Raw genomic sequence first — 18,091 nt, forward strand, 5'->3', positions numbered from 1 at the left:
TCTTGCTTTCTCTCTCAAATAAATAAATAAACAAGTAAATAAAATCTTTTAAAAAAATTAAATTAAATTAGACAAACCAACCCCTGGCAGCACCACATGCTGGCGAGGACGTGGCGCGACAGGGATGCTTGCTGGTGGCTCGTGGGAACGCGGAATGGGGCAGCCACATTGGAAGACAGTTTGGCAGAACAGTCTTAAAGGAATTACACTCCTAGGTATTTGCCCAAGTGATCTGAGATAAGTTCACACAAAAACTGACACACGCACGTCTATATCAGCTTTAGTGTTAATCTCCCCAAATCAGAGGCAACCAAGATGCCCTTCGATAGGTGGAAGGATAAAAAAGAAAAAGCCAGTCTGAAAAGGCTGTAAAGTATACGATCTAAACATCTGACATTGGGGGGAGCTCAACTATAGGTGTCGTACAAAGGTGAGCTGCTGGGGGAGGGTGGGAGGCAGGCTGAACAGGTGAAACAGAGGTTTTTGGGTGAAACAATTCATACAAAAACATAACGGTGAAGATGTAACATGATGCATTTGTCAAAACCCACAGAAGTGTGCAGGACAGAGAAGCCTCCATGGGTGCAAACAAAAGTCATTGAGGAGGCTGGGGGATCCCCGGGGGAGTGCTGAGTGTGACCAAGCAGGCTCACCGTGGCACACGTGTACGGAATGGCCTCCCTGAAGGAGGCATGGAGAGGACCCCGCCTAAGGATACTTGGAGACCAGTGGCATCTATGGGACCAAAGGCTTGTCAGTGTGAGGTATCTGCAGATAAAGCAGCCCCCACAGGGGTACAGGTTAGCCACCCTGACGCCACCATCATGTAGACCAGAGAGAGACCATGAACAGAAGGAATCGTGGCGTGGGAGCCAGGCCTCTCACCGTGGGAGCAGGAGCTTACAGATCAGCTGGGAGAGGCGAGAATGACCCACGTGGTGGCGGGTTAGCGCTGCAAGCATCAGCCAACAAACAGAGATTCAAATGGCTACATACAGAAATATTTATGGACCTGTGTGTATACATAGGTTAGAACACACCCATATCTCTTCGCTCCATCAACTAAGAGAGCCTAAAGGGAAAGACACTCCAGCAGCAACCTGAAATGACAGGGGAACAGCAGCCGGGACTCTGATAAGGCTGGATATAGTTCTGTGACCACCACTCAGAGTGAAAGCCTCAGAGGCCACAGCCATCGGGTAAAGGATTCAAAAGAGTTTTGCCTCAGTATCGGGGCAAACTTACCTGTAGAATCAACGTTATTGGTTTCATCTAACACAAGACCTGAAAGGCCAAACGTTACCCAAGTAACTGTGTCCCAGAACAAAACTCAGAAGTATTTGTGGGAATACAAAAATATCCAGCATGAACAAAGTTCACAATGCATGGCATCCAATAAAAAAAATTACAGGGGCTCCTGGGTGGCTCAGTGGTTAAGCGTTCGACTCTTGATTTCGGCTCAGGTCATGATCTCAGGGTCAGGCTGACCCGGAACGAACACAGATGATTCAAGTTATGACTGTATCCTAAGGGTTCAAGGAGTCGGATGAAAGACTGGAGACTGAGTGGAAAAGAGCCAAGTCACACGTCGAGTGAGGAAGACTACACACCTGGTGTGGGAAATACACCGGACGGGGTCAGGGCCAGCTTAGACACTGCAGAAGGAGAGATTAGTGAACTTGAAGGTACAGCAGAAGACTATCCAAAATGAAACACTGAGAGAAATGAGATGAAAAAAATTTTTCATAAGTGAAATCTACCAACCATTTAAGGAAGAAACAGTATCAATTCCACAGAAATACTTACAGAAAACTAAAGAGGAGGGGGTACTTCCTAACTCATTCTGTGAGGCCAGCATGAATCCAATACCAAAGCTAGGTAAAGATTTTACAGGAAAACTAGAACCAATATCCTTCACTAACACAGACGCAAAATTCCTTTTTTTTTTTAAAGATTTTATTTATTTATTTAACACAGAGAGAGAGAGAGAGAGAGAGAGAGAGAGACAGCCAGCGAGAGAGGGAACACAAGCAGGGGAAATGGGAGAGGGAGAAGCAGCCTCCCAGTGGAGCCGGGAGCCCGATGCAGGGCTCGATCCCAGGACCACCAGGTGACCTGCAGATGCAAAATTCTTAACAAAATTGTAACAAGTCCATCATGTATAAAAAGGACGATACATTATGACCAAGTAGGATTTATTCTGGGAATGCAAAGTTGACTTAATCTTTGAAAAGCCAAGAGTGTAATTCACCGTATCAACCAACTAAGAAAGAAGAGCCACCTGGTCATCCCACTGGATGAAGGAATAGTGTTTGACAAAATCCAACATCAACTTCTGATAGAAATGCTCAGAAAACTTAGGATTAGAAGAACTTCCTCAACCTAGGAAAGGGAATCTATAAAAAACGGTTATTGTCATAATTAGTGGTGAAAGACTGAGATCAGGAATAAGGCAAGGGTGTCTCCCCTTATTCAATATTGTACTGGAGGTTCCAACCTGTGTAATAAGGCAAGAAAAAGAAATAAAGGCAACCAGCTTAAAAAGGAAGAAGTAAAACTGTCTTTATGTACAGATGACATAATTATCTGTGCAGAAAATTCTAAAAATCTATAAAATATGAAACACTTAGCAATAAATCTGACCAAAAAATACAAAAGATCTATATACTAAAAAGTAGAAATTAATGAAGAGCTATCTCACAGAGGAAATAAATTCATGGCTCAGAAGGCTCACTGTTGTTAAGATGTCAACTCTCCCCACATTGATCTTTTGATTTAAGGCAATCCCAATCAGAATCTTAGCAGGCTTTTTTGGTAGAAATTGAAAAACTGATTTTAAAATTCATAGGACACCCAAAACATCTTCAGAAAAGAAGAATAAAGCTGGAGAATTTAATGCTACTTGACTTCAGGCCTTACTATAAAGCTACAGTAAGCAGAAATTAGTGGCATTGGTGCCAAATGAGACAGACAGACAAATGGAACTGAAACAGGCCCGGCAGGTAAAGCCAATTGATTTTTGGCAAAGATATAAAGGCCGTATAGTGGAGATAGCAGCCTTTTTAATAAAGTATGCGAGAACAGTTACAAATGTAAAAAAGAGAGAGAGAGAAAGAAGAAGAAGAAATCAGTTTTGATCCATACATGAAAATTAATTCAATAGCTCTAGGACATAAATGTAAAACCCAGAAAATATAAAACTGATAGAAGAAAGTGACTTTGGATCAGGTAAGTATTTTTTAAATATGACACAGAAAGCAGTATCCATGAAAGAAAAACATTGATGAATTGCACTTCCTTAAAATTAAGGACTCTGCGTTTCGAAAACCACTGCTAAGGGAAAGAAAAGACAAGCACAGACTAGGAGAAGCTATTCAGAAATCATACCTCTGATAAAATACTTGTATCCAGAATATATATTCATATATATATACATATACACACACACTCATACATATATCTCGAGAGCAAGGAAACCACTCAATTGAAAACAGGCAAAAGGTTTGAACAGAAATGTCACCCAAGAAGATGTGCACATATGAGGGACAAGCTTGGAGCTATCACCCGCACAAGTCATGGGGATGAAACGGACAGCACTGGAAATACAGTCTGCACTATCGTCATAACACTGTGCGGTGACGGACGGTGACGGACATGGCGGTGAGCGCTGTGTCATGCACGGAACTGTGAAGTCACTGGGTTGTGCATCTGGAGCTAATGTCACATTGTGTGTCAACTATACTTCATTAGAAAAGCTTCAAAAAGAAGATATCTAGCAAAAGAGTCTCGGCATCACTAGGCCTCAGGTAGATGCAAACGAAAACCACCGCCGCGACATCCCGTTACACACCCATCAGGATGGCCAAAACCTGGAAGACTGACCGTATTTGACGTTCATCGAGGGTGTGCATGAGCTGGAGCTCTCACAACCGTTGGTGGGAACCTAAAATGAGATAACACTTGGGTGCCCGTGTGGCTCGGTTGGTGAAGCGTCTGCCTTTGGCTCAGGTCACGATCCCAAGGTCTTGGGAGCGAGCCCCACGTCGGGCTCCCTGCTCAGCAGGGAGCCTGCTTCTCCCTCTGCCTCTGCTGCTCCCCCTGCTTGTGCGCTCTCTCTCTCTCTCTCTCAAATAAATAAATAAAATCTTTAAAAAAAAGTGACCTGCCACTCTGGAAAGGATCATGGCATTTCTTAAAAGTCACACGTACATCTGCCTTGGGTCCCAGCCACCCGCTCCTAGGTATGTAGTGCAGAGAAGCCAAAGCACGTGACCACAGAGACGTCAATGTTCCCAGCAGCGCTACTTGTAACAGCCGATACCCAGAAGCAAATCAAATGTTGATCGACAGGCGAATGGGGAAACAGACAGTGGCTTATTCATACGACAGATAAAAACCTGAACTACTGATATGTGCTTCCACGCACATGAATCTCAAAAGAATCTGCTAAGTGAAAGAAGCCAGCTGAAAAAAATACCTACTGCATTACTCTTTCTATATAAAATTCTAGGAGATACAAACAGCTCCATAATGATAGATTGGTGTTGCTCGGGGTGTTGGGGGGGGGGGGGCCCAGGGGTGGGGAAGAGGGTTTACAAAAGGGCACAAGTAAATCTGGAGGTGATGGGTTTGGTCACTATTTCCATCATGGGGATGATTTCACACTCACAACATGTGTGCACGTCAAACCGTACACTTCAACCATGGGCGCCAATCACGTCGTTAAGAAAATCGGGGCAGAAAGACAGACTGGCCGCGCAAGCAGCCTCACCCATCTGTTCTCCCGGGTGTAAAGTTTAAAGTGAATACATTTTATAGACAGCCCTTCCGTGGGAGCAATTTACGTAATGCAGAAATACCACCCGCGGGATGGAAAATCTAGTTTACAAGTAAGTGGTAATCTTATCTCAAATGAGCTGGTCACGCCCGCACTGGAGAACCTGGAAAGGAAACAAAGCAAGATCTTAAGAAGGGAGCGATGATGCCAAATGACCAAAAGGACCCACAACAGTGAGGAGAAGCTGGAGGGTCTACGGATGGCTGACCGCACACCCAGGGGTGCGTGTTGAGTACGTGTCACTGTGATCACTTTTGGTAAGTTCCCCCTCTTTTGTTTTTGCCACAAAGTTCCTTGGAATTGGTTGAAGACCAGGGTGGAACTCTCGCCCCCAGCACCCTTGCCCTTACTTTATTTAGACGCGAAGCGCATGTCGGCCCGTGGACTTGGGCCCCGCGTGGCTTTTGATGAAGTATATGGACCAGGAGGCTAGTTTATGTAACATCTCCAAGTTTTAAGTGTCAGAGCTTTCAGATGGCTTAGGAATATATTTTAGATTCTAGTTCTTGACAATGACCTAAAAGACACTAGTTTCAGAAAAGCAACCTTGAAAGTAATTGGAAGAACGTAACTTCGGATCCCTCCTGTTTGAGGGTGAGGACTTGGGAGAGAGAAAATCCAGGCAGAGCGGTCGCTGTGCACTCTACCGTCCTGGAGAAGGCAGGTGTCTGGCCCCTCTTCATGCCCATGGCTAAGACAGAACTTTCCAGAGGGTTTACAACGGCACACCCACCCTGTTCACACAAGTTCCTTATTTGAGAACAACCTCGAGAGTGTGTGACCTGAAGGAAAGCGTATCCTTGACTCTTTAATTATAAAACGGATGATATGTTTTTCAAAGAAGGCGGGGGGGGGGGGAGAATCTGCCTTCTTCAAAAAAAAAAAAAAAAAAGAAACAAATGGACACAGATGAATCTCCTCAAATCCAGAAGAAAAAAAATTCTGATAGTATAACTGCAAATAGTGCACGGAAGCAATCAGCCAGCACATGGTGTGTCTGCGATGTGCTGAATCAAAGACCCGTTTGGAGGGGTTGAGAGCTAGGTTTGACCCTGGGTTTTCTCCTACTCTGGGTTTGTCACCTCCAGCATGTCCCAGTGTCCTGGGGTCTGTCTCCCTACCTCTTCCCTCAAATAAACAGAACAACGAGCTCAAACATTGCTCTTGGGATTCGGGGAGACAAGGCGTGTGCAACAACTACCACGGTGCCCAGTAGCCTGGGCTGTCACTGTCCCGGACACTAGCACAGGTCGGCCACAAGGCGACCTACTGAGGCTCTGCAAGGTGGTCCCACACCCCAGAGGCTTTTCCTTGCCCCCCTCCCTCGCTGTTTCTGGAAGCTCCCATCACCCTGGACACTTGCTCCTTTTCCTCGAAGCTTACTGCCTTGGTAACACGTCATGAGAAAGGCAGTCAAAACGCGAACCATTTATAAAGGTCTGTTGGGGTCACTGCAAAGGTTGCTCAGTCAGGAAGGCCACAGAGCCCATTAACGTGTCATCTCCTCGGGGTCTCACATAGATCGTGCAATCCCTGATTTTCTGCGTCGAGGACACTGCTGCCAAAAGGGATGTTCCTACAAAGAACACGGCTTCGGAGCCAGCTGGGGTTCAAGTCTCGGCACAGTCTCTTTCTAGCTGCGTGACCGGGCTGCGTTACCTAGTATCTGTGAGTTTATTTCCACTTGCAAAATGACAACAGTCTCTCACTGCGTTTTTACGAGGATCACGTGAGGCTTTGCACAAGGTGCTTTTTCCTTCTGCCAGGAATGCTCCTTTTTGCTGCTTGTATTTTTCTTTAAAGTATCTCAAACATATAGAAAAACGTACAGTAGGACCCGTGCCGCCCAGATTTACAAATGGTAATGTTTCTGTCTAACGTGCAACCTACCCCCAGACCCCTCTTCCTCTTGGCAGGGGACCAGCATCGTAGAGCTGCCACGAGTCTTCCCAGATGTGTGTCCATACCCACTGACCACGTTCGGCGCTGTTCGGTGTTGGAGATCTTACACGGATCGAATCACACGGAATGTATCCTCAAGCTGTTTCATTTCATTCAGTGTCGCTTTTTGTGTGGATTCGAGTGATACGGGTGGAGCCAGTTCGTTAAGTTACGGTAAAGAAGTTTTCACGATCTGTCCGCTTCCCTTGCTTCCTATGGGTCCCCACCGTGCAGGTGGCCACAGCGCACGGCGGCCACATACGTCACCGCGCTGCAGGCACTGGCCCAAATACGGCTGCCATGCGCCTTGTACGCGTCTCCTTTTAAACGATGTCTGTCCCCAGTGGGCCTGCCAGGTCCTTCCGCCGTCCTCTCTACAGAGGTTCCATCAGCATACGCCGCTCCCAGCCGCTCGAGAACCTTCCCTTCCCACCGGCACTAACGTCAGCGCCGTCATGAAAATCATCTTCCTGGAGCAGGAATAAGCAAGAAGACGGCTGGCAGAAACGTGCCCCGGGTTAAGACTCGACACCCGGGGAGCCCGGTCCAATCGAGGACGCAGTTTACACCACGTTATCCCGGGCTGGCTTCGTTGTTGCCTGGAAGGATGAAGTGTTCCCCCATTTCTTCTCTGTGACATCAGAGGTTGCCTAAGCGGACCCCATGTTTTACTTCTTGGTATTTGCCCTGCTGACACTTGTTACAGTTCTTCTTCTTCTTCTTCTTCTTTTTTTAAGATTTTATTTATTTATTTTAGAGAGAGAGAGCACAAGCAGAGGGAGAAGCAGAGGGAGAGAGAGAGACTCTAGCAGACCCCATGCTGAGTGTGGAGCCCAACGTGGGACTCGCCCGCAGGACCCTGAGATCAGGACCTGAGCCGAAATCAAGGGTTGGATGCTTCACCGACTGAGCCCCCCAGGTGCCTCTCCTGCAGTTCTTACTGCAGCGTAGAAAATAGGCGGGTCATATACATTGCCAGATTTTAAAAAATCACCCTTTTTATTATAATAGGGGCCTCTGCTTTAAAGAAGTAGAAACTCAAGAATTTTTTAGAAATGCAGCTGACTGCCTTAACTGAATTTCAAGCATTATTTGATTTGTGTAGCTTTTAAAAGCGGGCATACTGTGTATCTCACATGTCTCCTGAAAGGCCTCCAGGCCCAGTGGACTGGGTATCATGCTTTATCATGTCTAAAGAGTTCACTGCACAAAGATGGGCCTGCTTTGCCAGCCTTTTAAAGAGAACAATTTTCTCAGCAGGAAAAAAAAAAAAACCAAAACCCCCAAAATTTTCTAAATAAAACTTTTTAGGAGACAGCACACTTACCTGTAATAACAGATCCATCAGATCCTGGGCCACTTCCTAAATACTGGTATTCTGTAAAACTAAAGCTTCCAGAACTGTCCTCACCAATGGACTGAGAAATCTCTTGGATGCTTCCCATTTCTTGTAGAAATTCTTCAGATAATGGGCTTTCCAGATCATTAGCCTCGAGCGGGGAGAGGGGGCAAATTGGGCTTTCTGTGTCTACCATCTTGACTAGATGGTTCTGGAAATGTAGCCGAGCCCCAACCTGGGAGGAGAGAGAAGTAACGAGTGAGACAGACATAGAGGAACACTTTTCCTTCAGTGAAAACATCCTTTACCGATGATGACCCACTGAATTCATCATCTAGGAAGGACCCGTGTTGACCACCTTTTCTCAGCATGCCTCTTGATAAGCTTGCTCAGAAAATGAAAATCTTTCAACACAACATGTTTTCAAAGCTGATCCTGCGAATATCATTCATCTGTGACTGAGCGCACAGTGTGTGCTCCGTGTATCTGAGCTGGACAGAAACGGCAGTGGACACAGAGTCCCCACTTGCCTACGACACCTGTTTCGGTGGGGACACAGACAGCAAATAAACAAACGCGTGTGGAATGAGTGTCTGCTGGCGATCCGACAGCACGGTAAGAGCAGATGGGGAACGGATGCTGCCGTACCGGGGAACACTGCCTTGCTGATCTGGGAACAGCAGAACCTGAGAGGGTGAGCTGCGCACAGGTCTCGGGAGAGAATGTTCCAGCAAACAGCGAGCGCAAAAGCCCCACAGTGTTCGCTTGTAGGAACAAGCAGGCCAGTGTGGCTCAGCGGAGGGGTTCAGAGAGAGCAGGAGAGACAAGCTGCCGGCACACAGCTGTCGGCACACAGCCTAGTGCAGTATTCTATGTTCTCCTTGTACCCTGGGGGGTAACTCGTGCAGGTTTTCCTGAAAAATGATGGTGTACTTACAGATACATCATAGAGTTTAAAAAACCCAGCTAGGTGAGTCCCTGACAAAGCTAGACTGTTTCAGCTAGCAAACAAAAGAATACTCTCCAGATGGGTACTGTTTCGAGCTGAACTGTGTCCCGCCAAAATTGCCATGTTGGAATCCTGACCCCACCCCCAGACCTCAGAATGTGGCTATATTTGGAGAGAGGGCCTTGAAGAGGCACTTATGTTAAGACGAGGTCTCTAAAGCAGGCCCTGATCCAATCTGATTAGTGTCCTTATAAGAAGAGGAAATCGGGACACACAAAAAGAGATCCGGGGCGTGTGTGCAGGGGTGCACAGGTGTGGGGCAGGTCCGGCTGCCCGAACTGCCCGCCCACCTCGTCCTCCGAAGGTCCCGCCCCAGGTCCATCCGTGGGCCTGGCAGTCAGCATCGTGCAGTGACATTTAGCTTCTGGAACTGCTTTCCCATCTGAAGGGGTCCCAGTGAAGCCCACGGCTCGCGGCACCGAAAGGACCCAAGGAGGTGCCTGCCGATGACAGCCAGGGCTGACCGCGAGGCGCTGCCATCACACGGTGGCCACAGGATGCCTGGCTCCCCAGCCGAGGGAGAGCACTACTCCAAAGCAAATCCGTGGAAAGCGCTCTTCTAAAGCATTTTCACAGTTCAGCCCCGCTTAAAGTAAATATCTTCAAGTGCAAAGATGAAGGGATGTTTTGACTTCCTTTAGAAATGAAAAATGGATACAATTCACACATTTTTGTGAAAGTCACATCTCATGCTTAGAGTTCTGACAGTAAGTTCTCATGGTTGACAACAACACACAGGAAAAATAAAAGAGAACCATCAGCCTTTTGTAGGATTTAAAAGACTTTCTCTGTAATCTCTGTATCTACAATCAGGCTGTGAAACTGCATTTTTTTCTATCATGTTTTATTCTGCGTTATGTCTGAAGACAGGTTTCTTTAAATGGCAAGCAAGACAGTGGGGTAAGTATCGCTGAAAATATTTTTCACCATGAACAAAAGGTTAAAAACTGCAGTCACTCATGTAAAATATTAACCATACAGTTGAGCCTAGTAAGTATCAGAGAGCTGGGCAGAGGCTGTGCTGTCAGTGGGGCTGTGACCACCTCGTCATGAGACTCCCCGTGCTGCAAGGGAAAATGAGTATGGACAGCAGCCTTTTTCTTCCTGCAAATACTCAATCTTCCAACCAGGAGTGTCGAAGCTGGAGGAACTGATCTTTCACTATAAAATGATGTTTGTTTCCCTGTCGTTACACTCAGTGAGTTAGAATACTCTTATCGTTTTACTTTTCAGTTGTTTTTAAAGCATACGCGAGATTTATTTAGGGGAACGCCAGTCTTGCTGTTAATGAAGAGCTAACAAGATAAAATCCCTCCGCAGAGTGAGGCAACACTGTCCTGAACCCTGGCCAGAGGACTGGCGTTTGCACAGATCACTGAACACACCGCCCTCTCTTGCTTCCGGCTGGAGCAGATAAGACAGGGCTCCCTTTGAAGGTGTCCCCAGGTGGAGAGCCGAGGCAGCCCGGCACACACCCCAGCCCACCTGCCCCGGGGCTCCCGGCGTGCTCTGGCTCCCAGCCCTCCCCCTGTCGCTGTGGCTTCTGCTCAAGCAGCAGAAATATCACAGGAAGTCTGGCTCTAAAGTCCACATGGCACGGCCACTGCCCAGTTCCTCGAGGAGAGCAAGCCAGGCGCCAGTTACGGTGTCCTCCACACCAAGCGCTCTGGAGGGACAGACGGGCGCAACAGACAGACGATCTCTTTTCTCAGCAGCTCCCAGTCTGGCCAAGGAGGCCAGACAAACGGCCGAAGGAAAAGCAGAGACGCTAGCAGAACTCCGGTGGGTCTTCCATTTCCTCATGCAGAGAGGCTTCCACGGGGGCCGAGAGCCCGGGGAGAGGACAGCGGAGCTCCCCACCCAACTCCCACCGAGACGCAGGTTCCCTGTAATCCTTGTGTCCCTTCCCGAACCCAAGGCCTGCCAGGGCTCTCTCTCAACACATCTTTTCTTTCCCGTCCAATGTAAATGTTACAGCTGCATCTTGTTATTTCAGAAACTTGAATGTAAACTGCAAAAATTGTCCTTTTAGGTCTCAGTAGGGCATTTACCCATCAGAATATTCCTTTGAGCGGAGTATGAAAGAAAGAAAGAAAGAAAGAAAAAGAAAGAAAGAAAGAAAGAAAGAAAGAAAGAAAGAAAGAAAGAAAGAAAGAAATTAAAGAAAAAGAAAGAAGGAAGGAAGGAAGAGAAAGAGGGACAGAATGGTGGAGGCATAGCTACTATTACCATTTTGTGTCAGCGAGGGCAGGGGAAGTGCTGGAAGGATTTCAACAGTAACCCACAACCTTTACCACACAGCATTTTCCGAATCACCCACTCTTAGATGGCATGACTTTTTAAAAGATGAGGCTAACATGAGTTGCTAATGGCATGATGAGCTCTTACTCTGTGAAGCCAAGTGGGGCTCAGCACCCTCCTCCAGGTTCCCACAGTCCCTCGGCCCGATTCTGACAAGCCCTAATCACATGCAGCGTGAGAACGTTTCACGTCTGTCTCGAGGGCGGAGAATGTGTTTTGCTAATCCCTGTATCCATATTTTTCGCCCAACCTTACAGTGCAGGAGGTGTCCGGTGTCTGTTTCCAGCGCTTAGCTAGGACGGGCACAGCATGTGCCCTCGCGGGTTACCCCACCAGGAACTCGGTGCACGTCTGCGAGGACCCCTCTGGCTCTGTGTTCGCAGGTGCGGCCTGCCATCACCCAGATGGGGGGCAAACCTGGCGTGTCCAAAGACGACAGGACGCAAGGATATCTCGATCAGAAGTCAGCGTGCTTCTGTGTTGGGCAAGTGATCAGAAATTTGCACAGTGAAGTATAATCACCATCGGGACTTAAAAACAAAGCACACAAGAGGAAAAGATAAGTCTAAGCCTCACAGTGAACAGCAGAGTGCCAGGTTGGCAGGAAAGAGCTTGTGTCAAACAGGGATGGGGAGTGGGGCTGCCAGCAGCCAGCTCCGTTACCCCAAAGGAGAGGTCTTGGGGTTAAGGCATGAACGGTTGATCAGCCCAACTCTCCACCGTAGAAGCGACAGACGGAAAATGTGGGAGAAGTTCTGTACTAACATAAAGTAGGTACTTTGAAGACAAAGTGAAGGACTTTCATTTCATCAAATGCTTGGAATCAAAGACCAAGGAAGAATCACGTCCTTGTCGGCTCCCGGGGGCTGTGACTGTGTCTGGACCATGTCTGCGCCCTTACGTTACGAATGGAGTTTCTTGGACCTGAGAGGCCCTTTGTAAATACTTTCTGAAATTAAGTATTAAATAGCAGCTCAATATTGTCCCAACTGTCACAACAGGTTTATATGCCATGGGGTCAGATACTCACGGGAAAGAACAGATGGAGCTGGGCTTGAGTTTCCCCCACTCAGCTCTTGTATTTGACACAAAAGGGTCCGAATACATTGTTACAAACGTGGGACTTTTACTTTGCTACTACTTATCTTTCTGTAAGCAACCCTAACTTAAAAACTCCCTTGAATTATAGGTAATGGGCTTACTAATGCCACCTTATAGAAACTATTTACATTTTCTGGTAAGACTTCAATGCGTGGTGGAAAGGTAAAGGACAGGATTTTAGTCAGACAGTGCCACTTACATGGCGGATAAGAGGACAACGAATTTTTCTATTTTCCACCAACTGTAATTCACCACCTCGTCAGATTGGTTATACTTTTCTGTCTACCTTTTAGATCTGCAATATTTAGAGCCTTCAGCTGAATTTGTTGGGCTAGCATTTAAAATAACATTTCAAAATAAGCAAAGAAATGCTACAAAGCCCTCTGGACCTTCTCCTGGCACCAGAAGTTCATAGAAGTTGATTAACCCGTGCCCCCTGCCTAATGATTAACGTGCTTCCAAAGTCAGTACGGAAAATACCTCTGACAGGATCTGAAACAGAGAGGAGAGCACCAGGGTGCGGCAGTGGGAAGGGAGCCCGGGACTGGGTGTTTTAACACATTAAGCCAAAGGCAGGGTAATTAGGAGTAGTTTGCACTCCACACAGATTTATCTAGGGACATCTAAGATCTTCCCCAACGACGCCTCAGGCATCGGCATTTTTGTAATCAAAAGAATTTGGCGTGTGAAAATGGCTGAGGAGTCCAATGTGGCAAGGACTCTGAGTCTCTGCACCTTTATCTTTAAAGATGCAAGAAGAGGGGCACCTGGGTGGACAGTCAGTTGAGCGTCCGACTCTTGGTTTCAGCTCAGGCCATCATCTCAGGGTCGTGGGATCAAGTCCCATGTCGGGCTCCGTGCTCAGCATGGAGTCTGCCTGAGATCCCGTCTCCCTCTGCCCCTCCCACTCAGGCTCTCTCTCTCTCTCTAAAATAAATAAATAAATCTTTAAACAAAGAAAAAGGTGCAAGAAGAATGTTCCCAAACACTTCCAAGAAAACTCCTGCCAGTTTCACAAAAAGTTCGCACTGTAAGATAGTATCTGTCTTCACTTCAAACCCGGCAAGCTTCCCATTTTCCTGAAACCGGGGCTCTTGTTTTTCCATCTAATCTTATCTTTGTTGGTGGTGAAATTAAAATAATTAAAGGAAAGCTGTAACTTCGGACACATCGTGTGCCTGTTGCAAGAGGAAATCTGAGCTGAGAAGCTTGTCGCAGGAATCAGTGATCGCTGGAGAGGAGATCCGCGTCTGCCGCACAAAAGCTCTGCTCCGATAGAGACGGAAGCCTAGCGCTGAAGCATGCACCTGCCAGGTGGCACAGAAGTGAGAGGACCCAGGGCCTCGCCAGGAACAAAACCAAACGATGACATTCGGGAACAAGGGAGGCCCTGCCTGGTGACAGCACAATGACATCACACACCAACAGCCGACCCTGTACGGCTGAACCTTCATTTTCTGGGCTAGACTGATGACGGTCACCTTCGGGTGGGGAGACCATGTTTTACGAACTTCTGGAAACACGTGAGCGTCCGCCTGAGCTGGTGACTGGCTTAACCCTGGACAAGACACTGGAAGAGGCAACCTTAGCCCCGGAGGGACCCACGGCCCCAGGGCAGAGAGGGAGCCGGGAGCACTGGCTGGGCATCGCCTTGGGCAGGGTCCCAGCACAGCCCGATGTGCCATGCTAAGTTCCCCAGTACCCAGGGCATGGCAGGTGGTATCCGTCCCATTTACAGAGGAAAACCCAGCAGTTCAGAGAGGTAAGGAACATGTCCGGCTACTAGGGGATGAGACATGAACAAACACACGACTGCAGAGGCTGAAACGTGGGGAATCCTGGGGGGTGTGGGGGGAGTCCAGAAAAGTTCCTTGAAGGAGGGGGCGCCTGAGCTGAATCCCGAAAGATTGGAAAGCAATGCAGAAAATAGTGATAGGAACGAGGCTAAGGGGCGTCTCTAAGAACAGAGAGCAGCCGTGTGCATGGTGACCTAAAGCATCAGTAAAGAGCCGAGCTGGGCGCACCATCCGCTCTGGGACGTGTCAGTTCTGTGCTACTGCGTGACAAACAACCCTATGACATAGAGGCTTGAACACAACCAGTACACGCTTCCCAAGTCTGCGGGCCGGCAGTTTGGGCCCCGTCTTGCGCAGTAGCCCACGGGTCAGTACAGGGACCGCAAGACCATGCGTGTAAGTTATACAGTGTCACTTGGGCCACGTGCTGTGGCTCGGGGCAAGTCACAAGGCCAGCTCGGGTCCCAGGGATGGGGCGATACCTCCTAACTCTGATGGGGGGGACGCACAACGATTTTGTGACTGTTGCCGATGCGGCACAGGGGCAAGCGGCTGGGGATGAGCGGCAGAAGCAGGAGAGGCGGGGAGTGGTGATATATCACTCTCATGGTGGGCAGGGGCGTGGTCATCGTGGCAGGGGCGTGGTCCCCGGCCTCTGAGCGGTGAGAGTCAGGGCGGGGTGCTGAGCAGCCTTGCGGCATGGCAACACCCTCATTACAACGTCCGGGCCGCAGGGTGGGGCCTGCTTGTTAGGGAGACGGGAGAGAAGCAGCCAGAGTCCTTATGAGACTGTGGAGACTGTCCCCAGGAGGGGTGTGGGGAGGGACGGGAAGAACATGAGGGGCTAACGCTGGTGGCTCACCGCAGCTGGATGCGGGACAGAGGCGGCGACAAACCTACGCTCTGGCCTGATCAGGTAACGGGCAGGATGAGATCACGTCCATGGAATCCAGGACAGAAGGAGGGGGGCAGGTTTCCCAGGTGGAGGGAGCTGTGACCCGTGGACAGTGAGGGCCGTGATACAGCAGGCGCAGGGCTTCTGAGGGACACCCAGGCTCCTCCGGCCTCCCCGCCCCCTCTGGAAAGTGACCATGCAGCTGGCAGTAGTCTCCTCTGCGGTTCCTGGCCGCAGCTCGGGAGGATGCCAGTCCCGCCCTCAGGGGACAGGGCAGTGCCGCCTGTGACCTGGAATACGTGACCACATTTCTTTTCTTTTTTTCTTTTTTTAAAAAGATTTTATTTAGGGGCGCCTGGGTGGCTCAGTCGTTAGGCATCTGCCTTCGGCTCAGGGCGTGATCCCAGAGTTCTGAGATCGAGCCCCACATCAGGCTCTTCCACTGGGAGCCTGCTTCTTCCTCTCCCACTCCCCCTGCTTGTGTTCCCTCTCTTGCTGGCTGTCTCTCTCTCTGTCAAATAAATAAATAAAACCTTTAAAAAAAAGATTTTATTTATTTATTTGAGAGAGAGAGAATGAGAGAGAGAGAGAGAGAGAGCGCGTGCGCGCGCGCGCATGAGATGGGGGAGGGGCAGAGGGAGAAGCAGACTCCCTGCTGAGCAGGGAGCCGGATGCAGGACCCAGTCCCGGGACTCCAGGATCATGACCTTAGCCCAATGTAGTGGCTTAACCAACTGAGCCCCCCAGGCGCCCCCGCGACCATATTTCTTAGAGCCTCTGTTTCAATACCTGTGGTCTGAGTGGATTCAATCTGCTCAGCACGTTGTTCGGAGTGTTTGCAGAATGAGGGGCACGCAGCCCTCCCCCAAACAACACTGTCCCCAGAGGCAAGACCGGGCCTCATTCAAGTGCATGCACAAAACACACCTTTGAATGCACTGAGCTGAACACAGAGGGAAGGGGAAAACCCTACCAGTAACCAAGAGCAGACGTCTGAGACACACGAAGGACTTCACGTCCGTCACTTAAACCAATGACGTGGTCTGGAGCAGATCCAGGGGTGACCAGCGGCATCCAGACTACGGATGTGTTTCTGTCCCGCCAAGCCTGTAGCCTCTAGATTCTCAGCCAGACACGCAAGACTAGCTTTAAAGAACAAAGTCCTTTTATCATTAACTCCTAAGGGACAACTCAACGGAAGTCCAATTTGCTCAAGATCGAGAGTAACCGAGGGGAAAGACAATGACGTCTGGGGTAGCGCTCTGTCCTGGACGGTAACTTCGGTTTATGATTTCAGGAAGTTGATAAAAAAAGACGTGCCCATTTCTAAACCTTTCTCCTTGGACTTTCTCCTTCAGTTTTCAGATTAAGGCCACGGTGCTGTGTTTTGCCAGAGCAGACAAGTTCTGGATGCATTTGCAAGTCTGGCAAAAAGCAGCATGGGAGGAGGAGGACGGGGTCAACAGCAGAGTTCTGAACTAAGGGAACTCCAAGGAAAAACGCTTCTCGCTCTATTTATAAAGTTACCGGCGATGGTCAATGCCAGGAGTTTCTGACGAGGGCACAGGCTCTGCAGCAGCGCTCTGAGCACCCAGCACCCACTCGCCCGCGGAACCGTCTGGGAATTCATCATCAGCTCCCTGTACACTCAGAGGAACGGCTTTTCCAGTATGGGTCAACTTTCTGCCAGGCAAGAACTGCTTTTAGGACAACTTCATAAATAACGGTACAAATAACAAAGTCAGTAAATGTGTCTTCAGAGTTTTCTGCCTTCGGCTTTTCTGACTAAACTGAACGAGGGGTGTCTGCTCGCTCTCATTCTGCGTTCTGCTCTACGGCAAAGTAGAGCAAAGGAAGAAAAAAGCCCCAGTATGGGAGAGTTAATATAATGCTTTCGCTGGGTTCACCCTTCTCCGTAAGGACGGAGGGAAAGGAAACACTTGGTCTCTGCACTGGTTCTATTTACATAATAGACACATGCATGAGAACTGTATTTCTTCCGTCACCAGGATGCTGTGTCTCTCTGCTTTATCGGTCTGTGGGTGGCCTGTCATGGGCATTTAGGACACAGCTGACGAGGACATCACTCTTACATTTGAGGAGTTCCTCATAACTGGGCAAAGGGTGGAGGGGACAGCCCGAACCACAGCCTCGCTCCTGTTCCGCTGGGGGGGGGGAGGGCGTTGGTCTCCTGCCCTCCACCTGCCACAGGGGCCTGGAACATCTCATCTGGGAAGGCCTTCCCGTAAGAGGGAACAGCTGCAGACACCTGCCATGGGCACAGTGGGAGCCGTCCCCTCCCAACCCGAGCTCAGCAGCAAGCCCGCTGCGACCCTCCCCGCCCTCTGCCCACAACCCCAGCCAGCTTTTAAGCTCCTCACTTTCACATGGAAGTACACAAGCCCCAAATACCAGACTTTTTCCGAGGAAGGCCTCTGACAGGAAAGAAAGAGAGCCAACCAACCAACAAATCCAGAAAAATCAACTTGGAGAAACAGAATACAGGAGAAAGAAAAGGACAAAACCAGGGGAACTGGTATTAATATCCCTGGAAAGATAAGATACCGCCCTCGTGGGAAGAGAAGAATATGCCATAAAAAGAAACAGAGAACCGAAAGCTCTCTTGGGAATTAAAGAACCGCCATCACAAACTGAATCAAGAGTGGTCAGACGGAGGCCTCGGGGATGACGGGGAAAGCCAGGGGGCGGTCAGCAGGGCAGTCGAACGGCGAACGGCGGGAGGCCCGGGCGAGGGAGGTGAGCCAGGGAAGTGGCAGCAAATGAGCTCAGAACGCTGCTCAGAAACGAAGGCGGTGGGAGAGTCCACCTGGTCCCTACAGCGTGGGGAGCACAGACCCACGCCAAGCTCGTC

At 49.0% G+C, this 18,091-nt stretch overlaps 1 protein-coding gene across 3 annotated transcripts in view; it reads right to left on the reverse strand.

Annotated features, from left to right (window-relative positions):
- The window catches only part of PPARA (peroxisome proliferator activated receptor alpha), a 67,170-nt gene that overhangs the window by 18,099 nt on the left and 30,980 nt on the right, over positions 1–18,091 (reverse strand). For 2 of the 3 annotated variants that reach the window (XM_045780092.2, XM_045780087.2), the window contains exon 3: positions 8,106–8,352. In XM_045780092.2, the coding sequence (XP_045636048.1) occupies positions 8,106–8,313 (208 nt within the window). In that variant the 5' untranslated portion in view covers positions 8,314–8,352. Of the gene's footprint in view, positions 1–8,105; positions 8,353–9,416; positions 9,762–18,091 lie in introns of all 3 variants that reach the window. The other variant, XM_045780088.2, reaches the window with a different exon arrangement.

The sequence above is a fragment of the Ursus americanus genome, chromosome 17 (assembly GCF_024610735.1).
Source record: "Ursus americanus isolate L20-20 chromosome 17, mUrsAme1.1.p, whole genome shotgun sequence".
Classification (NCBI taxonomy): domain Eukaryota; kingdom Metazoa; phylum Chordata; class Mammalia; order Carnivora; family Ursidae; genus Ursus; species Ursus americanus.